Source organism: Pelophylax lessonae (genome assembly GCF_965119305.1).
Source record: "Pelophylax lessonae genome assembly, chromosome: 8".
NCBI lineage: Eukaryota > Metazoa > Chordata > Amphibia > Anura > Ranidae > Pelophylax > Pelophylax lessonae.
The window spans coordinates 252,587,255-252,613,122 of record NC_138775.1 but is presented as its reverse complement, the minus strand read 5'-3'; the positions used below and the strand labels follow the sequence as shown (position 1 = coordinate 252,613,122).

The 25,868-nt window shown below is 45.0% G+C and overlaps 1 protein-coding gene across 2 annotated transcripts in view; it reads left to right on the top strand.

Moving 5' to 3' along the window:
- Nucleotides 1-4,303: 4,303 nt before the first annotated feature.
- The window catches only part of DNAI3 (dynein axonemal intermediate chain 3), a gene marked incomplete at its 5' end in the record, with an annotated part of 119,222 nt that continues 97,657 nt past the window's right edge, over nucleotides 4,304-25,868 (top strand). For both annotated transcript variants that reach the window (XM_082265820.1, XM_082265819.1), the window contains 2 exons: nucleotides 4,304-4,418; nucleotides 10,275-10,313. In XM_082265820.1, the coding sequence (XP_082121946.1) occupies nucleotides 4,304-4,418; nucleotides 10,275-10,313 (154 nt within the window). The remainder of the gene's footprint in view (nucleotides 4,419-10,274; nucleotides 10,314-25,868) is intronic.

The window sequence follows — 25,868 nt, the reverse complement described above, 5'->3', positions numbered from 1 at the left end:
CGCTATAGCCGAAAGACGGCTGCAGCGCGGACTCTAATTTTTGGGAGGCCATCTTTAAACGGCCTCCCAGAAACAGGCTCCCTGCACGCTCCCGCGAGCACGCATCGGGGAAAATCTGTGTCGGCCGTGTCCCTTGGACACAGCCAATCACAGATCGTGGTAAATGGCCAATCACAGCAGCCATTTACCACATGTTCGGCCCATGCAATGAGAGATGATCTCATATGTAAACATATGAGATCATCTCTCATCGCCAGCGCTCCTTCCTCACACAGAGACTGCAGTGTGAGGAAGGAGGAGAGCCGATCAGCCGTAGGGGACACAGAAGAATGTAATCAGGGCACCGATCACCAGTGCCCTGATTACAAAAGGTAAAAAACATACACAAAGTGCCCACCATCAGTGCCCACAGTGCCCGCCATCAGTGCCCACAGTGCCCGCCATCAGTGCCCACAATCAGTGCCCATAGTGCTGCCAGTCAGTGCCCATCAGTGCCTGCTCATCTAGGCACTGATGAGCACTGACTGGCAGCACTATGGGCACGGAGTGTGGGCACTGATCGTGCTGCCCATCAGTGCTCATCAGTGCCGCCCATCAGTGCTCATCAGTGCCACCCATCAGTGTCTGCCAGTGCCCATCAGTGCCGCCCGTCAGTGCAGCCTCTCAGTGCCCAGCAGTGCCACCTCTCAGTGTCACCTCTCAGTGTCCAGCAGTGCCACCTCTCAGTGCCCAGCAGTGCCGCCTATCAGTGCTCATCAGTGCCGCCTATCAGTGCCACCTATCACTGCTCATCAGTGCGGCATATTAGTACCTCCTCATCAGTGCCCATAAGTGCCACCTCATCAGTGCCCATCAGTGCAGCCTATCAGTGCCCATCAGTGCCGCCTCATCAGCGCACATCAGTGAAGGAGAAAAATTTATTTATTTTCAAAATTTACTCGCAGAAAATAAGAAAAACTTTTTTTTTCAAAATTTTCTGTCTTTTTTCTTTTTTTTTTTTTGTAAAAAATAAAAAACCCAGAGATGATTAAATACCACCAAAAGAAAGCTCTATTTGTGTGAAAAAAAATGATAAAAATGTCATATGGGTACAGTGTAGCATGACCGCGCAATTGTCATTCAAAGTGTGAGAGTGCTGAAAGCTAAAAATTGGTCTGGATGGGAAGGGGGTTTAAGTGCACAGTAGGCAAGTGGTTAAAATGCTTTTAAAAGTACAGTGAAAGTTAAAAAACATGCCTAAGATGTATTTAAATAGGGTATTTCTATTTCGCGGATTTTCACTTATTGCGGGTGGGTCTGGAACATAACCCCAGCGATGGAGGGGGGTTTACTGTAGAGCTATTCATAGTAGCGGTACGCTCGTGCATGCTGCAGCTTATCTACCTTTTCTGTAGGCTGCAGTGATAGGTCCCCCAGGGTCACTCTATTATTACAAAAAAAACTCACTATTTTTTTAGTTTATAATAGATTTGAATGAGGCACTTAGTTTACATTTCATTTATTTCTTGTAGCAGCTGAGCCCCATTAGTGTCTGGAATTTGTACTTATCAGGGATATCATCTACATGTGCTACCCATAGTGTCCACATGGTGGTGGTATAAAACAGGTAAACCGCCTATGTTCATCGACGTCTCAGAATTCTTTGGTCCTTTATAATTCATTGATGTAATGTGACTTTCTGATCAATAACCTAGTTAGATTAGAAAGGAACAAATAACCACAATCAAAGACAAAAGGGGCTTTTTTTAATGTCAACATACATACAGCATTGGTGTGCAGAGAACCACGGTAACAAATATTAAAGTAATTTATGGCAGAACAGCCAGATAAGAGCTTTTTTTTACTAGTTATGTTTTATTGCATATTATTTTAACATAAAGAAACACTCCAGCTTTTTTGCATTAAAAATGCAGAGGTTGTCTATATTAAAAATAAAAAAACAGCATTTGTACAATACACACCTTTAACCACTTTAAGACCGAAAGATTTTGCTGCTTAATGACCAGACCCTATTTTGCGATTCAGCACTGCGTTACTTTGATGGACAATTGCGCGGTCATGTAACGCTGTACCCAAACAAAATTGACGTCCTTTTTTTTCCACAAATAGAGCTTTCTTTTGTTGGTATTTAATCACCTGTGCGATTTTTATTTTTTGCGCTATAAACAAAAAAAGAGCGACAATTTTGACAAAAAAAAAACAATATTTTTCACATTCTGCTATATAACATTCCAAAAAAAAAAATAAACAAACAAAATATTTTAACATTTTAGGCCAATTTGTTTTCTGCTACATATTTTTGGTAAAAAAAATCGCAATAAGCGCATTTTGATTGGTTTGCGCAAAAGTTATTGCGTTTACTAACTACGGGAAAGATTTATGCCATTTTTATTATTATTTTTTTTACTAGTAATGGGGGCGATCTGCGTTTTTTATTGTGGGACTGCGACATTGCGGCGAACAGATCGGACCCCTAACTGACATTTTTGACACTTTTGGGGGTACCAGTGACATTACTACAGTAATCAGTGCTAAAAATATGCACTGTTTATGTAATAATGCCATTGGCAGGGAAGGGGTTAACCCTGTGGGTGATCAAGAGGTTAAATGTAAGCCTAGGGGAGTGATTCTAACTGTAGGGGGGGGGGGGTTGGACTTTTGAAATGATCATAGAGACATGCGATCCTATATAGCAGGATCGCATGTGTTTACATCAGCCATCCGTCCTTCTCTGTCAGGGGGGGAGATCGCCGGTGTCAGGCGGCCATCGGAGCCGGTGTCAGGCGGCCATCGGACCCACCTGTCACATCCACTGGCTTCCCTGCTGACAATCGGGGGCGGGAGCGCGCCTCCGACGGCGCGCACTTGCCCCCTAGTGGCCTCCCAGGCAGATGACGCCTAGTTACGTGATTTTGCCTGGGAGAGCCACACTGCCGACGTAAAGGGGCAGTGCAGCGACGGCAAGTGGTTAATCTGGAGATGGTGCCGATCTCTGGGCAAAATAGGAATGACCCCCCCCCCATCCTTCCTCCTATTGACATTTAACCAAAAAGAAATAAAAAAAGTTTCCTAAGTCCCCTTCAACTTCGCTGTCACATGTGGCATCTCTTCCATCACCCTCTGCGGCTTTAAGTGCCATTAATTGTAAATGGCACCCCAAGGCTCTTTACAGTAGCTGCCAATGCATAACGCATGGTGGAGTGTGCCAACAAAACCAGTGCATGGCCATCCATTTGTCTGTTGAGTGCCATCGCAGCCTGTTTGCAGTGAAATGTGTGTTACCATGCTGCAATGGACTGTAGAAGTGCAAATGGGCCCAACTCCAGGAAAACCAATAATATACCCTTGCAGCAAATACCCAGGGAAGTGAACAGCCTCAGATGATACACAGGGATTAAACAAATCCTCCTACATAAGTTTTACTTGTATATCTGCTGTCTTCAGCTTGCTATATTCTTTAGAAAAATAAGGGCCATACACACTATAAGATTTTCTGAAGACTTTTTCATTCAGATTTACCTTTTCTATGTAGTGCAAGGGCCTGCCAGATTGCATACAAATTGAAAGTGTTTAGGTTTGACCTCATATTATATGGTTTTGGTAAATCTAAAGGAAAAAGTCTTCAGAAAATCTTATAGTGTGTATGGCCCATACACAGAATAGAATTTGTTCTTCCTGTTTCAGCTGTGGGAGTGGAGTCCTGGCATACACTGTGACAGCTGATTGGAGTAAAGGCACACCTTCCCCTCCCCCCCTCCACATAGGCAAAGGAATGAAGATACTTGCAGAGCTGTGCTGTGAATAGCCCAGCTCTCTGCTAATCTTTTTTTAACACCCACCCTGACACAAATTTCCAGCTGCTTTTTTCTCCCGTGTCGGAGAACCTGTCAGAAGTTATCATGCTGATAACAGAAGAACAGAGCAGCAGAAAGACATGGGTCTTAGTGCTTTGGAGAGAGATAAGTAAACACTACAAATATGTGCCCAGGTCAAATTTCATGAATCAAGTTTACATCCACTTTAAGGAAGGTTACCATATCAGTACACAATGCACAAGCATATTGAAATCATTTTCCATTTCTGTGTGTATTTTTAAATTATTTTAATTTTCAGTGTTTTGTGGTGAATTTCACTTGTAGCCACCTTTAGCCTAAAACGGTCACTAACGGAAGGCAATTGTCTTAACAGCAAAGTAGGCTAAAGACTCTTCCTGGGTATTTCACACTTGTATTTGGGAGTGTTCTCACTCTCTCTCAGTCCTTTAGTAATGCCAATAAGTGGTTTCTTCTACTGTCTTTCAGCAATGTCCACCCAAGGATCATCTAGATCTCCATCCCGCGCCTCCCGTGGATCGGCACGAAGACCTAAGAGTAAAGAGAAGAAGCCAGGGAGTGCAAGCAGGAAGGGCAAAACCTCCGGTACATCTTATTCCATGTTTCTTCAGAGTTCAGTGCTCATCCCATCACTTGTTTCAGTCCAACTGTAGAATTTTGAGCAGTCCAGGACTTACCCCATGCAACAACTGACCGATATGAAGGCAGCTTGCACTAAGGAAGTATGAATGGCTGCCATTGCACACCTCCCAACATTTTGAGCATATAAGCAAAAGTGCGCAGGCATAGGACACACCCACTGCCACGCCCCCCCCCCCCCCCCCTTAAAGGAGAATTCCATTTAAAAAAATGATTAGTTAAACACACAAGTGCTTTTTTACCACTAATATTCCTTTATATTGGCTTGTGGAATTTACAAACGCAGCAATTTAGAAATTGGATGAAAGGTTTAGCACTGGGAAACTCTTTTTGAAAAATAAACTGTGCATTTTATATATAACTATATAGATCAGACCAAAATGAGGGACAAATGAGGAGGAAGGAGGGACAGAGGAACTTTATTTAAAATCAGGGACAGTGCCTGGAAATCAGGGACAGTTGGGAGCTATGGCCATTGCTTGATTCCCCTTTTGAAAAAAGCTCCCTGGCTGCTGATCCAATGACTTCAGCAGACTAGGAGCTCTGACTTTATTCTGACTATCCTAATGTACACACTGGTTCCAGCTCAGAATTACTAAAGACAGAGACTGCCATGTAACTAACATTTTTAGAAGGAAGGGAGCAATGACAACTTCTGTACTTATGTCAGTCCAGGTTCCCTTTAACCACTTCCCGCGCGCCCTATAACAGAATGACGGCGGGAATGTGGTTGTGTTATCCTGACCGGACGTCATATGACGGCGGCAGGATAACACAGCTCTTGGCGCCCCCCAGGGGCGCGCAGAGCGGCGATCGGTGATGCGAGGTGTCAGTCTGACACCCTGCATCTCCGATCTCGGTAAAGAGACTACTGACGTAGCTCTTTACCATGTGATCAGCTGTGTCCAATCACGGCTGGTCACATAGTAAAACAGGAATAGCCGCTGATCGGCTTTCCTTAGTTCGTGCCTGACAGGCACGAGAAAAGGAGCGCCGATCGGCGGCTCCCCTGACGGGGGGGGGGGGGTCGTTGTTGTAAAATTTTGTCGGACCCGTGAAAAAATCGGACCTCGTCACTTCCGGTTATGGGAGTCTCAAGTGCGCATGCGCACAAGACATTATCTTGGTTTGGTAAAATTATAAAACACAGAGCGGACAGTTGAATGAGAGAAGGCGGGGCTGAGGTGGGACGGAAGACACCGCCGTGTCATCTGCAGAGCTGAATAGAGGAGGCGGGACGGAGGTGCGGCCGTGTAATAAATACAGGGCTTTAGCGACTCCTTCTGTTTTATTATCTTTAGTAATTATCGTATTATTTATCCTTAGGATTTCGTAACATTTAGTATTTCTTATTTTGTATTATAGAAATACTAAATGTAATGAAATCCGAAGGATAAATAATACGATAATTACTAAAGATAATAAAACAGAAGGAGTCGCTAAAGCCCTGCATTTATTACACGGCCGCACCTCCATCCCGCCTCCTCCGCCAGCTCTGCATATGTGCCTCCGTCCCTAATGTCTCGATGACGCTGCGGTGTCCTCCGTCGCACCTCAGCCCCGCCTTCTCTCAATCAGCTGTCCGCTCTCTGTTATAATTTTGCCAAACCTCGAAAAATGTCTTCTGCGCATGCGCACGGACAACTCCTATCAGCTGTTTTGTGATGATCTGTCACCGGAAGTGACGAGGTCCGATTTTTTCACGGGTCCGACAAAATTTTAGAACATCGGCACTGGTAATCAGATCATTGATTACCAGTGCAGACCCTCGGGGGGGGGGGGGAATGCCACTAGATCCACCAGGGATGCCCACTATGACCCCAGGGATGCCCACCATGACCCCAGGGATGCCCACTATGGCCACCAGGGATGGCAATCAGGGCTCAGGGAGCCCCCCATTGCCCTCCCCATCAGTGCTGCCCGCCAGTGTCCTCCCCATCAGTGCTGCCCGCCAGTGTCCTCCCTATCAGTGCTGCCCACAAGTGCCCATCATTGCCATCCTTTAGTGTCGCCCACCAGTGCCCATTATTGCCCACCAGTGCCACCTATCAGTGCCCATTAGTGCCCATCAGTGCCGCCTGTCAGTGCCGATCAGTGCCGCTCCATCAGTGCCCACCAGTGCCGCCTATCAGTGCCCATTAGTGCCTGTCAGTGCCACCTATCAGTGCCACCTATCAGTGTCCATCAATGCCGCCTATCAGTGCCCAGCAGTGCCGCCTATCAGTGCCCACCAATGCTGCATATCTGTGCTACCTATCAGTGCCGCCTATCAGTGCCACCCCATCAGTGCCACCCCATCAGTGCCTCCTCATCAGTGCCTGTCAGTGCAGTCTCATCAGTGCTCATAAGTGCAGGAAAAAACGTATTTATTTACAATTTTTTTTTTTTCCCAAACTTTTGGTCTTTTTTTATTTGCTTAGCAAAAAGGAAAAAACCCAGAAGTGATCAAATACCACCAAAAGAAAGCTCTATTTGTGGGGGGAAAATGACATAAATTTGGTGTAGGTACAGTGTTGCATGACCGCGCAATTGTCTTTCAAAATGCAACAGCGCTAAAAGGGGAAAATTGGCCTGGGCAGGAAGGGAGGGAAGTGCCCTGTATTAAAGTGGTTAATCACTTCAATACTGGGCACTTTAACCCCCTTCCTGCCTAGGCAAATTTTCAGCTTTCAGCGCTGTCACGCTTTGAATGACAATTGCGCGGTCATGCAATGCTGTACCCAAATGACATTTATATAATTTTTTTCCACACAAATAGAGATTTCTTTTGGTGGTATTTAATCACCGCTGGGTTTTTTCGTTTACTAAAAAAAAGGAAAAAGAAAGAAAATTTTGAAGAAAAAAAAAGTTTTTGTTAGTAAATTTTGTAAATAAGTAATTTTTCTCCTTCACTGATGTGCGCTGATGAGGCGGCACTGATGGGAACTGATGAGGAGGCACTGATATGCTGCACTGATAGGTGGCACTGATAGGCAGCACAGATGAGCAGGCACTGATGGCCACTGACTGGCATCACTAAGAGGCATTGATTGGTGTCACTGATGGGCACTAATTGGTGTCACTGATGGGCACTAATTGATGTCACTGATGGGCATTGATTGGTTTTGACTGATGTGCACTGTTTTTTCTCTACTGTAATCAGGGCACTGATGATCAATGCCCTGATTACCTGTCCTGGACTCCCCTTTGAGGAGGAGCCGCTGATTGGCTCGCCTCGCCACACAATCTGACAGTGTGGGGCGAGGAACGCCGATAAACAGTACTTCCTCATTTACATGTGACCGGCCGTGATTGGACACAGCCAATCACAAGGGTAAAGAGCCACTTCATTGGCTCTTTACCAAGATCGGGTTTGTGCCGTGTCCTAGGAACATGAGGCGGCAGCAAACGCCATGCTGCGCGTCCGTTCTGGGGCACCGTCATATGACGTCCTCCAAGAACCAGGGCCACACTGCTCTGCCATCATTTGACAGCCTAACCCCTCTGACCTAATGTAACAGCACCCCCCACAAAGGTTTTTTTATTTATTTATTACCGGTTCTTATATAGCTCTGTCAATTTACACAGCACTTTACATATATATATTGTACATTCATATCAGTCCCTGCCCTCAAGAAGCTTACAGTCTAAGTTCCTTAACTGGTTGCCGACCGCCGCACGACTATATACTGCGGCAGTCAGCCCCGGCCAGGCAGAGTGACGTAGGGGTACGTCACTCGCCTGTCATTGACTTGTGAGCCAATTGCGGGCGGGCGCGCGCCCGCCCCGGCTCGTTCACTGACAAGTCAGTGCGTGTGACCGGCGGACCCGATCGTCCGCCGGTCACTCACGATCACTCCGGTGAAGGGAGAAAGGCGGACGGCTTATGTAAACAAGCCGCCTGTCATTCTCCCTGGTGTAAAAATGAAGATCAGACGGTTCTACTATGTAGGACCATTGATCTCTGTTTTTACACCAATAGCCATGTCCCTTTACAGTTAGAAACACGCCCCTAGGACACACTTAACCCCTCCCTCTCCAATACAGTTAACCCCTTCCCTGCCAGTGTCATTTTTGCAGTAACAGTGCATATGTATAGCACTGATTACTGCAGTAATGTCACTGGTACCCCCAAAAGTGTCAAAAATGTCAGTCAAGGGTCCGATCTGTCCGCCGCAATGTCGCAGTACTGCAAAAAAATCGCAGATCGCCGCCATTACGCGTTAAAAAAAAAAAAAACACCAAAAATGACAAAAATCTTTCCCTTTGTTAGTAAACGCGATAACTTTTGCGCAAACCAATCAAAATATGCTTTTTGCGATTTTTTTTTTACCAAACATATGTAGCATAAAACAAATTGGCCGAAAATGTTAAAAAATTTTGATTTTTACATTTTTTTGGGGGGGAATTTCATATAAAAAAATGTGAAAAATATTGTTATTTTTGCAAAATTTACGCTCTTTTTTTGTTTATAGCGCATGATCAAAAAATCGCACAGGTGATCAAATACCACCAAAAGAAAGCTCTGTTTGTGGGAAAAAAAAGGACGTCAAATTTGTTTAGGTACAGCGTCGCACGACTGCGCAATTGTCCGTTAAAGTCACGCAGTAAAAAATCGCAAAAAACCCCCCGTCTTTTAGCAGCCAAATCCTCCGGGGCTTAAGTTCTTAAAGTGATTTGTAAGTCTTGTATTTTTTCCTAAAAAAATAATAATCATATTATGCTTACCTGCTCTGTTGCAGAGGATTTGCAGAGAGCAGCCTGGATCCTCCTCTTCTCAGGTCCCTCTTCTGTGATCCTGGCCGCAGCTTGCTTTGGGAGTCACAGCTCCCTGTGTCCATTCAGACACAGAGACCCAATCTCGCCCCCTTTGCTCCCTGATTGGCTAGCTGATTTTAATTGACAGCAGCGGGAGCCAATGGTGCCACTGCTGTGTCTCAGCCAATCAGGAAGGATAATCTCGGTCAGCTGAGACACTCATGGACATTCCTGGACAGAGAGTGACCTCAGGTAAGTATTTGGGGGGCTGAGGGTAGTATACTGCACACAGAAGGCTTTTTATCTTAATGCATTTGGATAAAAAACCTTCTGGCTTTACAACTCCTTTACCTGACATACAAATAGTAGGGCCAACTTAGACAGGAGCCAATTAACCTACCAGCATGCCTTTGGAGTGTGGGAGGAAACTGGGGGAACCAATGCAGGCACAGGGAGAACATGCAAACTCCAGGCAGGTAGTACCATGGTTGGGATTCAAACCGACAACCCTAGTGCTGATAGATGGAAGTGCTAACCCCTTAGGCACTGTGCTGCCTAAATAATTTAATTTTGTGGCTGCAGGATTTATGCTGCACAATGCAGTTTAGTTTGGCGTAATTATAAAAGTTGCACCTGCCGTACTTTTTGCACATTCTTGCACATTGAATTTTATTCGGCTGTTAAAACCTTGATGTGCTAGAATGGGCAAAAACAGGAACGCACCCTTAATGGTCCAAACCAGGTCTTAATGTGCAAAAAAAAACTAGGGTTACTTATGCGCTTCTAATTCTTTTATACTCTAAAGTAGGGGTACACACTATGAGAAATTCAGAAGAAAAAGAGGAACGAGTACCAATCTTTCAATTTTAGTATAGTACACAACTTTCGAAATTTGATTCACACTTTCCAAACTAAAATTTCCTAAGGGACAAATTAAAAAAATGTTCTTGTACGTGAACAGAACCAACGATTTTCATTTAATGTGTACTGTTTTCTTACAAGGAAAATCAGATATGAAAGACTTTATTTATTTATTTTTATTTAAGTTTTATTTTATGTTTGCAGCTAAAAAGCGTGAAGATTCTGCAGCATCTGTCCGCTCAGGTAAGTGACGGTTCGGAACTTTGTAAGGCAACATCACACCACTGCCTATTTCATACCTGACAGTTTCTTATGTGTCTTAGGCTCCATTCACATATAGGCATTTTGGATTGTGGGAAGAATTACAGCGATTCTGCCCGTGATCCCGAACCATTGCAAGTCGGGGGATGCCCGTGCGATTCCCGTGACTTGCTATGGCACGCCAAATGCAGCACGATTTTGCTGCGATGGTCGCCCAACATATCGCGGTAAAATCACGCACAGAGAATCGCGAGATGCCTGAAGTACAAGAACTTATTTTGGGCGACAGGCGTCCCGCGATTCTGTTTGCGCAATTTTACCGCGATTCGTCGGGCAGCAATCTTGGCAAAATCACGCCGCGCTTGGAGTGCCATTGCAAGTCACGGGAATCGCATGGGCATCCCGCGACTTGCAATGGAGAATCTGCGTAATTCTGCCCGCTATCCGAAACGTCTATATGTGAATGGAGCCTTACATGTGTTTTTATTCATTCCTATGGAAGGTGCATTTGAATGTAAAACCCACCAATGCAGCAAGCAGTATAACTAAAGGCAAAACTTTTTTTAGTTCTGGATAGAGTGGAGATGGATTAGCACCCCTGTCACTTTTTATTGTTGTCTGTGCCCCCATTAGGGAGATTCATCCTCTCTATTTGTCCTGTTTACCATTATCATTGAAAGTAAAAGAAAATCCCACATTTTGGGTTGTCCCCAGAAAAGTAATAGAGGGAAAATCTTCCAATGGAGACAATAGTTCTTATGGCCTGGGGGCCTTAAGGGGTTCTCTTAAAGCAGAACTTGACCCATAGCAACTTGATAAACAATAATGTTCTTTAGCAAGGAACATACATTCTACAATAATAATTCTGCCACCAAAATTAGGGTGTGCTGTAAATTGCCTCCAGCATTGCTCCTGTTTATTCTTGATGAAGGCCGCCATTTTGCCACCATTTTGCTGAAGCCCAGCGCCCCTGAACAGCAGTAAATCAGTGGAACTAAACCCATCAATTTAACGGTGTCAGAAAATTGTTTCATTTCTGGAATGCCAGGATTGCTTACTGTCACATTTGCTTCAACCGTAACCAAACTTTCAAACCATGAAATGGCTGGTGTCATATTTGACTACATGGGCAGCACCATGGCAGTTGCAGATCAAACAGAAGCAGCTTTCTTGGCTGTAATGGATAGGAAGATTTGATTCTAATTTAAGGCTGGGTTCACACGGGTGCAAATTTTTCCCAGCATCCAATTTGCATGTCAGGAGAGTGTGACCGGCTCTCAATGGACAGCTGGGGAGCGATTTGCAGGAATTTCGTGTGCATCTTCTGGTCCATTTCAGGTCTGAATCCAGCCAAAAATTCGGACCGAATTCGGACCTGAAACAGTGAACGGGACGCACCGGACCTTCTGCTGTGAGCCACTCCACAACCCAGTGTGAACCCAGCTCAAGGCTGTCAGCAGATCGGCCTCTACAAGCTCGACAGTGCCTAAAAGTGCCTATAATGGAGAGCAACTGAGCATGTGCAGAGCAGGGTGAGATAGTGTATAAATGGATTTTAAACAATATAGGCACTTATTTTTAATGTTTTACACAGATATACGTGCAAAAGGGGCCAGCCTGAAGTGATCTAGCAATTTTCTGAATAAAGTTCCACTTTAATTTGCAGGGATTTCCTTTCACTTCCTGTTTGGCTATGGGACAGGAAGTGAAGGAAAATCTCCCCAATAGAACAAAGAATGGAACAAAGATGGCAAATATAAACCTTTACAGGAGTTATAATTAGGGATCGACTGATTATTGGCAAAGCCGATATATCGAGGTCCGATATGCACTTTCCCCGATATATCAGAATCGGCCCCGGAGGTTACCGATTTTGCAGATATTTTGGGAAAGTGCTTGTACCGGAGTGACGCCTGCAGCTAGAGGCATCCCCCTGGTACCGGCGTCCATAGCTGAGGGTCAGCTGTCTTGTAATGACAACTGATGCGGCCGAGAAGCCGTTCGACTGTCATTACAAGGAGTGTAAGGGGACATCCCCCCCCCCCTCCCGCGGCTCGCCCGGGTCTCCCGTCCCACTGGGAGACCCGGGCAACCAGACTGCATGGCTGCCGAAGACCCGATCAAAGCCGCATTTGGCTCTGATCGGGTCTCCATGCAAAAACCCGGAAGTGATGTCATGACATCACTTCCGGGTACTCGGCGCCAGATTAAAAAAAATTACTTGGCGTTTTGAATGCTTTTAAGTGCAGAGGAGGGGTTTGGGGTCTTTTAGACCCCCAGATCCCTCCACAACTGTACCTGTCAAGAAAAAAAAAATTTAAATATTTTTTTTTTAAATGTACGGAAATATTGGCCGATCCCGATATGCATTGGCCAAAATATCGGTATCGGTATTGGCAACAAAAAACCGATATCGGTCGATCACTAGTTATAATCCTCCCTTACTGTATCCAAAATGAAAAAAAAAAAAAGTTTTGCTTGTAGTTCTACTTTAATTCACAGCACTAAAACCCAGTTGTGTGATTGTAAGAGAGAAAGTATACAAGGAGCTGTGATATCAAAGAATCATCCAGATTCCATTTTTAGTAGACAGAACTCTGCAGGATTGGAAGAGATGAGCGCACACAACACATCGTCTCTGCTTTCTGCACCGCTCAGTGTGAATGTTGGGTGATTCTGAAACTTGGCAGGGTGAGCTGCACTATAGACAGAACAAAGACAATTATTCTTAGGAGGAAAATCTGCAAAAGTCATTGGGGAAGTCGGTTTTCAGGAGTTTGTCAGATTTAATCAAAATGGAATTGCAATTGTTTAGTTTAGGGCTCTGATTATATACGGGTATCATTGCTCAGTAATGGGCGTTTGTCCCGGGCCGCAATATCCTTTTAGAGCCGGTTCACACTGAGGCGATCTGACTTGCCGGGGCGACCTGTGAGGTCGCGGTGCACAGCGCGCACCGCGACCTCGGAGCGGCATGCACGGACTTCATATCATTGAAGTCAATGCAGGTCGCTCCAGGTCGCCCCAAAGTAGTACAGGACCCTTTTTCTAAGTCAGAGCGACTTGTGTCGTTCCTATTAGAACGGGTCCTGTGCTAATCTATGGCAGGTGACCCACGGCGACTTGTCAGGCAACCAAGTCGCCTGACAAGTCGCCCCAGTGTGAACCGGCTCTTAGCTTCAGAAGTATCTCTGTACCTTCTGTGCAATAAAAATAAACAGCTCAGCTTGGTGGTACCCAATGTGGGAAAAAAAGAACAATACAAAGAATCAACGTAGATATAAAAAGCAATTGTCATAAAAAAAAAATAGCATTGCTGTCCATAGCAGTAAAAGTGGTTGTAAACCACAGCATATCCCTCTATAGTGTGTACTTGTCTCAATTAGGAGCCCTATGGGGTTGATTTTCTAAAGGCAAATAGACTGTTCACTTTGCAAAGTGCAGTTGCTCCAGAGCTTAGTAAATAAGCAGAAACCCTTCTGAATTCCATCATCCAATCATGTGAAAATTGCAGACTCTCCTAGTTTCCTCCACCAGCATATACCCATTTTCAGCCTCATTCAACCACTTATGACAGTCGGCGGCTCTACACAGTACCTTGGCTTTCCAGGCACACAAATATGCCTGATTTTACAATGAACAAGGCCTCATGGCTATGATTAAAGCGGTAGTAAAAAAAAAACCCTGCAAGACTAAGACATAATGAGCTAGTGTGCATCGCATACTAGCTCATTATGAAATACTTACCTTAAAACAAGCCCAACACGGACCCCCGGTCACCGCTGTGGGAGCGGACATCATCCCTTGGCGTCTCTTCCGGGTTCGGCGGCTCCGGCGCTGTGACGTCACTCCAGCGCATGCGCGCAGGGGATTACCTTTCCGGCAAGGAACTCTGAAGGTCCGCCGGACCTTCAGAGCGCATGCGCCGATAGCGTCAGCGGCTGCATGCAGTGCAAATATCTCCTAAACCGTGCAGGTTTAGGAGATATTAATTGTACCTACAGGAAAGCCTTATTATAGGCTCACCTGTAGGTAAAAGTCACAAAAATCGGTATACTACCGCTTTAAGGCTTTTTGCCTAAATGCGTAAGCCACTGCATTTTGTACCCTCCACCCGATGTAATAAAGTGACGATTTTCGGAAGGACAAGTTGATGGCTCTCTACCTTATACTTCCATGTTTTATTAGTGTTGGGAAGACACTCTGAGCAAGAGCACCAACAGTCATCCTCTGGGGGGGGGTGAATCTGTCTAGGCGTTGCACTTTTCTTCTCAAGACCTCATAAGACGCCAAGGGTTTTTAGGTTGTCAGTAGGAAGAAGTGTTGTCCTGCTTTGTGAGTGTGCCTAAGCACTCCTGTGCCTCCAGCCTCATAGCTTTATATCTGCATTGTGAGATTGATGGCCCTTGTCTAATGAGATTTGGAGTAAAAGGTGTAGAAATCACAACTGTGCTGATCACTGTTTCACAGATCACTGATGTTTTCCTTGCTGGAGGGTCTAACATGGGGAAGCAAAGCCCCCGCCTCTACCAAGGTGGCTGCTTCCATACAGAGACACAGTGCAGAACAAGGCATGGTCAGTAATGGGGAAGAATCGGATTTAGGGAGCTCACCAGCAATACTGGTGATTTGTTCTCTCTGCCAGACTAAGGCCCCGTTCATACTGGGGCGATCCGACTTCCCCAGACGACCTCCGAGGTCGCGGTGAGAGCAGCGCGCCGCGACCTCGGAGCGGCCGGCACGGACTTCATAACATTGAAGTCTATGACGGTCGCTTCGGGTCGCCCCAAAGAAGCTCCGGACCCTTTTTCTAAGTCGGAGCGACTTCTGTCGCTCCTATTAGAACGGGTCCGCAGCTTCCCTATAGAAGGCGACCTGTGAGGCGACCAGGCATATTTGTTTGTTTCTTTATAAATATTTGGGTCAATAAATCAATTCCTTTTATTTGTTTTCAACCGTGAATTTTGCTGGCCGGAGCCATCCTTGGACTTCACACTAGCAGTTAGGCTGCATTCACATGTCAGCGTATGGATTGCGGACAGAATCGCAGCGATTCCGCCCGCAATCCGGAAATCATTGCAAATCGCGGGACGCCTGTGCGTTGCCCGTGATTTGCAATAGCACCCCAAACACTGAGCGATGTTGCCGCGATTTCCGCCTACAGAATTGCGGTAACATCGCGCAAAAAAAAACGCAGGACGCATTACGCTCCAAAGAAGCTCTTGTACTTTTTTGGGCGTAACGCGTCCCGCGATTTTTTTTGCGCGATGTTACCGCGATTCGGCAGGCGAAAATCGCGGCAACATCGCTCAGCGTTTGGGGTGCTATTGCAAATCACGGGCAACGCACAGGCGTCCCGCAATTTGCAATGTTTTCCGGATCGCGGGCGGAATCGCAGCGATTCTGCCCACAATCCATACGCTGACATGTGAATGCAGCCTTAGTGTGCTGTGGCATAGGAGTCCTCAGGAATAGGGGCAGTTTGAAAAAGGGGGAATACTTAGGCCAGATTCACACTATGACATGCAACGCCAGGTGCTGTGAATATTCATCTTTTTGCGTGTTGTTGCGCTAAATGTATAGGACAACCTGTTAATTCCAACACACGAAAAATATGCTTCTTTATGTGGCACAAGTTTTTATGCATTTCATAAATGCATGCAAAATCTTGCAAAACACTATAGTATAAATGCATCATTACTAATAGGATAACAAGGAATCGCTGGTTCTGTTAATGTGCCGCTTTTTACATAAGAAAACACTAAAGTCATCTGAATCACATTCTTCAAAGACAACAAACAGAAAAGAGAGGGCGCCACCATCTAAGTGCAGCTTTTTTTATAATTCAAAACAATGGCATAAAAGCAGGTATGCCCTCACTGCATTATGTGGGGAGTAAGCATGTATAATAGACATCATTCCTCTGTTCAGCAGAGCTTGTCAAGGAAATAGCTGGTAACTGCAGAGTTTGCCAGGGAAGAGCCCACACATCATCAGTCTGTGATGTCACCCGCCGAGCCAAGTCCGGAACATCCAGCCACTTCACCGCACAGTTTATGTTCCAGCATGGTTCAACCTACTGCCATCTGTCACCCAGCAGCTTACTGGCATAACTCTGCAGATACCAGTCCCTTCCCTGGCGAACTCTGCTGTCACTGGCTGCTTCCTTGACAAACTTTGCTGAACGGAGGGATGATGTCTATTATACATAGTTACATAGTAGTTGAGGTTGAATAAAGACATCAGTCCATCCAGTTCAACCTATACAGGTGTGTGTGTGTCAGTGGCCTGATCATTTCCCATAACCCTCAATGTTGTGATCTGTGAGATTGCGATCCAAGAGTCTATTAAAAGTAGCCATACTCCCCGCATCTACCACCAATTGTGGAAGAGAGTTCCACATTCTCACTTCCCTTACAATGAAGAACCCCTTACGCAGCTTAAGGTTAAACCGCCTCACCTCTAATCTCATTGTGTGACCACGTGTCTTCTTACACTGCTTGAGACTAAATAGTTTTTTTCATATGCTCAGATCACCGTTGAGGTATTTGTAAATCGCTATCATGTCCCCTCTCAGGCGTCTCCTCTCCAAGGAGAATAAATTAGGCGCTTGTAATCGCTCCCAACATGTTACATTAGTTGAGGTTGAATAAAGACAATAATCCATCCAGTTCAACCTGTATAGGTGTGTGTGAATGTATTCATTTCCCATACCCCTGAATGTTTTGATCCTTGAGATGTACGTCCAAGAGTCTTTTAAAAGTAGCCATACTCCCCGCAGTTACTACCATGTGTGGCAGAGAATTCCACAGTCTTGTAGCCCTCACTGTAAAGAACCCCCTGCGTAGCCTGAGGTTAAATCTCTTCTCCTCTAAATTCATTGTATGGCCTCGTGTCCTCATGCATTCCTTGCGACTGAATAGCTTTTTTTTCTATGCTGAGATCACCATTGAGGCATTTGTTGACTCCCCACATACTGCAGTGAGGGCATACGTTTTTACAATATTGTTTTTACTAATGAAAAGCTGCACTTAGATGGTGGCGCCCTCTCTTTTCTGATTGTTGTCTGTGCACTAGAGTTTCTCAAGCCTCGGGTTAAGAGGAGCTGCAACCATCCTCCAGTGCCTGAACTGTTTACATCCACTTTTTTTTTAGGAATTTTTAGAACTTCTTACCCCCAAGGGTTTTTATTTAATCTCTTCTTATTCATCCGCACTCAGTCTTTGCGCCATAGTGGTTTATTAGTGTGCTTTACAGTAAATTCATTAAAGACACCAGTGTGTAAACGCATGAAGCATTTATAGCAGTGTATTTTATTACATAGACACACATTTGTGTACACTCACCCTACTGTCACCCCGCAGTGTCACACATCAGACAGAATTCCCGTGTAGGAAATGACACAGATTTCATTGTGCCGCGTACTAGATGAACCTTCTCACTCTCCCACATTGCCTGGAGCTACCGCCATCAAAAGAGATGCATTGTATCACACATCGTGTGTAGGGAAGACAAAATGACTTCTTTTATCCCTGACCCCATCCAGACTTCTGACACCGATGATGGCTTGTTTTGTATACATGGAGGCCAGATATAAGAACAAGTAGATCACTTTACATAGCGCCGCTTCCAGCAAAGAGTTTGAAGACTTTATTAAACGTATTTAAGTATATCCAATGCACAGTGCTTGAAAGGGTCTCTTTGCAGCAATAAATGTTAATGACTTAAAGTGTACCTGTCACAAATCTGGTATAAAATGGGGAGGAATTCAAAATCAGAGAATAATAACATATTAGGGGGATCGGCTGTTCAGAAATGTGGGCTATTGAAATGACCTATCCCATCCCTTCCTGTAAAGATGATTGTGGTCCCATCTCCTTCTACTTTTCAATCCTTCACATTGGTCCTTAGGCTCCATGCACACTAGCATTTTTTTTCCCTGCTGCTACAAGCAATATAGTGTTATCCTATGTGTCAGTGCACACTACTTTAACCACTTCTGGACCGGAAGATTTTCCCCCTTAATACGGAGTTCCAGCCACGGGTGTGAAATTTAGCTAAAAATACCCCCGGGACAGTCAGGGCTAGTACATTCCACAATGGATAGACTCTGAACTGTCCCGGGTCGCACTTACCTTTTAGAAGAAATACTTACCTTGAAAATTTCTTCTCCAGCGCTGCCATCTCAGGTGTGGGCAGCTGAGGCCAGCGCGTCCTCTTCTACCTCCTCGTCCTCTTCTCCCAGAATGCGCCTGCACCGGCCCCGCTCGTCAGTTTCCCGGCGCAGGCGCGTCATCCCTGCACAGCATCTGGGCATGCTCGGAAGCTGTTTAGCAGGGAATGACGCGCCTGCACCGGAACTGACGTTGGGGCCGGTGCCGGCTCATTGATTCCTGGGAGTGATGACGTTCAGCTCCCAGGAATCAATGCAAAGAGGAAGTGACGGCGCGGGCCGTGGCCGCAGAGGGCGGAAGTGGAAGAAAGGTGAGTATATTTTTCAACAAGGTAAGTAAACAAAAAAAAATCGTAACTATCCATCTCTTTTTCAGGTGACCAAGAGCAAGCGGATGGCCCAAAATCGATTATGTCGATTTTGTGGCCGGTGTTCCGTGAAAATTACCTACCCGTGAGAAAAACCTACCCTCGTCACTTCCGGTGCACCCTCAGTGTCTGTAAAGCGGCGGTTACATTAAAACAGCTGTACTACAATATGAATCATCTCCGCTCCTTCCCCTGACACTTCACTGATGTCGGCTACTAAATATAAAAGCGCCGGCGGGTGCATGAAAAGATAAATAACAGAGCCGCCAGCCGCTTTTATATTTAATAGCCAAGATCAGGGTAGTCACAGGGGAAGAAGCGGCGATGACTCATATTGTAGTACAGCTGTTTTAATGTCACCGCCGCGTGGGTAGGTTTTTTTCACGGACACCCTAATACTTTCATACTACTGCGCATGCCCAGTAGTCAGCTCCTTCTCTTTTTCATTAGGTCTCCGGGCCTCTGAGCATGCGCACTGCTGCGCTGCTCAGCTGTTCCTGCCCGGAAATGACGAGGGTAGGTTTTTCTCACGGGGTAGGTAATTCTCACGTTACACCGGAACTCCGCTTTAATGACCAGGCCATTTTTTGCAATTCAGCACTGCGTTACTTTAACTGAGAATTGCGCGGTTGTTTGACACTGTACTTTAAATAAAATTGATGTCCTTTTTTTCCCACAAATAGAGATTTCTTTTGGTGGGTTTTGATCACCTGTACGATTTTTCTTTTTTGCACTTTAAAAAAAAAAAAGTGACACTTCTGAAAAAATAATAACTATATTTTTCACATTTCCCAATAAAAAAAAAAATGTAAAAATCTAATGTTTTCATCATTTTAGGCCAATTTGTATTTTGCCACATATTTTTTGGGGAAAAAAATCCCAATAAGCGTATTTTGATTGGTTTGCTCAAAAGTTTTCGTCTCTACTAACTAGGGGAAAGATTTATGTCATTTTTATTTATTTTTTACTAGTAATGGCGGTGATCTGCCATTTTTAGCAAGACTGCGACATTGCGCAGCAGACAGATCGGACCCCTAACTGACATTTTTGACACTTTTGGGGGTACCCATATGTCGGTTCGTGAAGCTGAGCCAGCCTGCCGCAGTATATCTGTGGCGGGCAGTCGGCAAGTGGTTAAGCTATTAGCATTTTTTGAGCTTCAGCATCTAGAAGCAAAAAAATGTTTTCCTGACAGACTCCATGGCAGCCTACGTGTGGGTTAGTCCCGCCTCCTCCTACCTCATAGGACCCCACTCCCATAAATTTCACTCTGCCCCAGAGACCATGTTCCTTTTTTGTCCTCCTCCTGTTGGATGGATATCAAGTCTTACCTCATGAAGATTTCCGATCTATTTCCTGGTGATTTACACGATCGATTCCAGGCTGAATTCCTGAAGAGTCCAGTACGCCCTAGCTACTAGCGGGGTAGGACACGGGTGTGCAATCCCATGCATTGGAGAAGCATAAAGCCTGGCCACTGGCGGGCAAGCTGAATACGGCCAATCGTCCTAGCTACTAGCGGGAGGCCCATTAATACACCCCGAATCGATGCACTGGAGGTTTTCGTGTCCCAGGTCAGACCGTGGTTCGGAGCGTGCTTGGTAACGTATGGCAGCCATTTCCTCTAGTGAGGCAATTTTTCAGAGGAGCTTCTAGGCTCAGACCACAAAGGAAGCCCAGATTCCCTAAGTGGGATCTTCCACTTGTTCTGGATTTCTTTGCAGATCTCAGAAAAGATAACCTGGTTCAACTCTCCATCAAAGAATTGTCTGTTGGCTATTATACAAAGAATTGGCTATTATAGTAGCGTTTCTGGTGGCAGTCGCTTCAGCAAAAAGGGTCTCTGAGCTAGGAGCTTTGGGATGCAAAGAACCCTTTTTGTCGTTTTTTTTTCCCGGATTGGGTGGTTCTGATTCCCATGTTGGATTTGCATCCAAAAGTATCCTCTATTTTTCATGAAATAAGGAAATTGTCTTGCCAACATTCAAATCCTCTGACTCTGCGACTCATCCACTGGATGTAGGGCAAATTCTGAAACTATATCTGGAAGCCACATCTCATTTCCGCCATTCGGGTTATTTGTTTGTCCTGTTCTATGGGAAGAATAAAGGCTTGCGTGCTTCGTCTAGAACGATCGCATCTTGGATTGTCCAGTCCATTCAATGGGCATATAGAGCTAAAGGTTGGCTCCCCCGGAGGCGGTGACAGCGCATTCTACAAGAGGAATGTCGACTTCTTGGGCAGCGTTTCGTCATGTGGCTCCCGAAGTTGTATGCAAAGTGGCCTCATGGTCCTCAATTCACACTTTCATGGCTCATTATTGTGTCGAGCCAGCTTCTTTATCATCTGTTGATTATGGTTTGCGGATACTATCAGTTGATGGTGCAAATTAAATTTCTTTTGAACAGCAGATTGCCCACCCTGGTGTGTTTGGCTAGTTATTTCCCACACGTAGGCTGCCATGGAGTCTGTCAGGAAAACGGAAAATTTATATCAAATACTTACCGTAATTTTCCTTTCCTGATGGACTCCATGGCAGCCGGAGTCCCCACCCATCTGCCGGAGGAGGCTATTTTATGGAACATGGTCTCTGGGGCAGAGTGAAATTTATGGGAGTGGGGTCCTATGAGGTAGGAGGAGGCGGGACTAACCCACACGTAGACTGCCATGGAGTCCATCAGGAAAGGAAAATTACGGTAAGTATTTGATATAAATTTTCAGTTTTTGTAAGGTTTTGGAGCATTTTTTTCCAGCAGAAAAAAAATGCTGAATGCTCCTAACTGCTTCTAAATGCTACTAACAGGTTTTGTTGAGCTTTTCTTTTTTTCTTCATGTACTGCAAAAACGCTCATAAAATGTTATGACCAGATGATAATAGAAGAAAGAAATCCTAAAAAAGGAAACTAACAGAGCCACCATATCTAAGAATTGGTAAGCTGCAATATAATAAATGCTATGTCATAGTAAATATATATATATATATATACAGTGGGTACGGAAAGTATTCAGACCCCCTTAAATTTTTCACTCTTTGTTATATTGCAGCCATTTGCTAAAATCATTTAAGTTCATTCTTCTTCCTCATGAATGTACACATAGCACCCCATACTGACAGAAAAACACAGAATTGTTGACATTGTTGCAGATTTATTAAAAAAGAAAAACTGAAATATCACATGGTCCTAAGTATTCAGACCCTCTGCTGTGACACTCATTTATTTAACTCAGGTGCTTTCCATTTCTTCTGATCATCCTTGAGATGGTTCTACACCTTCATTTGAGTCCAGCTGTGTTTGATTATACTGATTGGACTTGATTAGGAAAGCCACACACCTGTCTATATAAGACCTTCCAGATCACAATGCATGTCAGAGCAAATGAGAATCATGAGGTCAAAGGAACTGCCTGAAGAGCTCAGAGACAGAATTGTGGCAAGGCACAGATCTGGCCAAGGTTACAAAAAGATTTCTGCTGCACTTAAGGTTCCTAAGAGCACAGTGGCCTCCATAATCCTCAAAGGAAAGACGTTTGGGATGACCAGAACCCTTCCTAGAGCTGGCCGTCCGGCCAAACTGAGCTATCGGGGGAGAAGAGCCTTGGTGAGAGAGGTAAAGAAGAACCCAAAAATCACTGTGGCTGAGCTCCAGAGATGCAGTCAGGAGATGGGAGAAAGTTGTAGAAAGTCAACCATCACTGCAGCCCTCCACCAGTCGGGGCTTTATGGCAGAGTGGCCCGACGGAAGCCTCTCCTCAGTGTAAGACACATGAAAGCCGGCATGGAGTTTGCTAAAAAAACACCTGAAGGACTCCAAGATGGTGAGAAATAAGATTCTCTGGTCTGATGAGACCAAAATAGAACTTTTTGGCCCTAATTCTAAGCGGTATGTGTGGAGAAAACCAGGCACTGCTCATCACCTGTCCAATACAGTCCCAACAGTGAAGCATGGTGGTGGCAGCATCATGCTGTGGGGGTGTTTTTCAGCTGCAGGGACAGGACGACTGGTTGCAATCGAGGGAAAGATGAATGCGGCCAAGTACAGGGATATCCTGGACAAAAACCTTCTCCAGAGTGCTCTGGACCTCAGACTGGGCCGAAGGTTTACCTTCCAACAAGACAATGACCCTAAGCACACAGCTAAAATAACGAAGGAGTGGCTTCACAACAACTCCGTGACTGTTCTTGAATTGCCCAGCCAGAGCCCTGACTTAAACCCAATTGAGCATCTCTGGAGAGACCTAAAAATGGCTGTCCACCAACGTTTACCATCCAACCTGACAGAACTGGAGAGGATCTGCAAGGAGGAATGGCAGAGGATCCCCAAATCCAGGTGTGAAAGACTTGTTGCATCTTTCCCAAAAAGACTCCTGGCTGTATTAGATCAAAAGGGGGCTTCTACTAAATACTGAGCAAAGGGTCTGAATACTTAGGACCATGTGATATTTCAGTTTTTCTTTTTTAATAAATCTTCAACAATGTCAACAATTCTGTGTTTTTCTGTCAGTATGGGGTGCTATGTGTACATTCATGAGGAAGAAGAATGAACCTAAATGATTTTAGCAAATGGCTGCAATATAACAAAGAGTGAAAAATTTAAGGGGGTCTGAATACTTTCCGTACCCACTGTATATACATATACACACACACACACTATATTACCAAAAGTATTGGGACGCCTACCTTTACATGCACATGAAACTCTAATGGTATCCCAGTCTTAAGCCTCGTACACACGCAACGATTATCGGCCAACCAATCGGCCGTCTTTTGTCCAGTGTTGTTGTGTTGGTTGAAATGTGCTCTAGACTGCACACAAATTTTCTCGGCCAACAAAAACCAACTTCAGAAGTGATGTCATGTTCTGGTTAACTTTCCGTGGGTTTTTTCTTCTCTGAGCATGCCCAGTCTTGCTCATCTGAATTTTGTCTGCCGAAATCTGTACTGACTGACGGAAAATCGGCCGTTCTGTTGACGGCCAACAAAAATTTTATAGCCTGCACACCAGATTTTGTTTGGCCGAAAAGTCGGAGTCGGTTGTAGGAAGCATCATACTAACAAGCCGACAATCGGCCGATCGGACGTTGGCCGAAAATTCACGGCCAACAATCGTTGCGTGTGTACGAGGCATTAGTCTGTAGGGTTCAATATTGAGTTGGCCCACCCTTTGCAGTTTTGTACGTATGGTTCCCCACAAAATCCATACCAGTCTCAAAGGGCCTGGTATTGATTTTGGGGGGGTGGGACCCACTGCATTTTTTTAGGGCAGTGGTTCTCAGCTCCTATCCTCGGGACCCACTAACAGGCCAGATTTTAAGTATTACTTCGGGGAGATGCAGACTAGAATACTGCAATCACTTAGCAGCAAATTATATCACCTGGGATGTATTTCAGTTATCTTGCAAACCTGGCCAGTTAGTAGGTCCTGAGGAACGGAGTTGAGAACCACTGTTTTAGGGTATTTTACCTTTCTAACATTGCATACACTTGGTTTGAGAGCACAAGTCGCATGCCACAAGTCGGATCACTTAAAATGAAGATTCAACTTGGATGTGACTTCCATTCAAGTCAGTGGGCTGAAATCGTGCCCAAGTCAGACCAAAGTAGTGCAGGAACCTTTTTCACAAGTCGGACTGACACAAGTCGGACCAGTTAAGATGGCTTTCATATCTTGAGACTTGTGCTCTTGAAGTTGAACGCATGTCAGACCAGCATGAACCGGTCCTGAGTGGGGCTTCTCAATTACAGAGCATGATTAGGAACACCCCTTGGTGAAATGGATGAAGGCTTTCCAGATGGTGATCAGCTGGAAACTTGAATAGAACCTCCTAGAACCTGACAAAGTCCTGTATGGATCATAGTCTTCTACCAGGCTTTGATCCGGTGTAAGGGCAGAAGGCGACCCGTCACAGAGCTGCGGCAGAGCTTTGATATCAAATACATAAGCTGATTGTTTGCACAATGCTGCACTTTGTATTGCATGGCTGAATAAACACACAATTCGCACACATGAAATCTTGTAGGATATAAAAGCCCAACCAAATGGCCTCCTCCTTTTCCCTTTTCATCGTTCACTGACCTCCAGAATAAGATTTGCTGGGGTCGGAACATCCTTCATCTTATTTTCAGCCCGCATTTCCTTCCTCCAATATACTATGTTTACCGGTGATAACCACATTCCGGAGCTGGAAGGCCAGGCCTATAATCACATGCCTGTCACCATTCCTGAATGTTTCTTTTCTATTTATTCACAAAATCTGAAGTGGTTTACCATAAAGGACACAAAAGGTTTGCTTAGATTAGAAAGACGTATTTTAAATAGTCAGACTGACACAAAAAGTGATATTTTAGATATGGGTGGAAGCTGGTGGAGTAAATAGCTCACCAGCTTTAGTTTATAGTCTCCAAATGCTCCAGTTTTTAGCTCTTGTCGCCTTTACCGTGGGGTCTCTCTCCTTGCATTTAAAGTGGTTGTGAACCTCTGACATGAAATATGAACAAGGCATATCTCTCTATAGTGTTTACTTGTCTCAATCCAGACCACTAATGCCTCGCACACACTCAACGATTGTTGGCCGGGAATTTTCGGCCAACGTCCGATCGGCCGATTTTAGACTTGTTCGTATGATGCTTTCGACAACCGACTGCGACTTTTCGGCCGAATAAAATCTGGTGTGCATGCTATAAAATTTTTGTTGGCCATCACCACAACGGCCGATTTTTCGTCAGTCAGTACAGATTTCGGCAGACAAAAATCTGATGAGCAAGACTGGGCATGCTCAGAGAATAAAAAACACACGGAAAGTAAACCATCACATGACATCACTTCTGAAGTTGGTTTTTGTTGGCCAACAAAAGTCCAGTGCAGTCTAGAGCACATTTCAACCAACACAACAACACTGGACAAAAGACGGCCGATCGGTCGGCCGATAATCGTTGCGTGTGTACGAGGCTTAAAGCCCTGTACACACGTACCGATCGTCGGCGAACGATCGGCCATC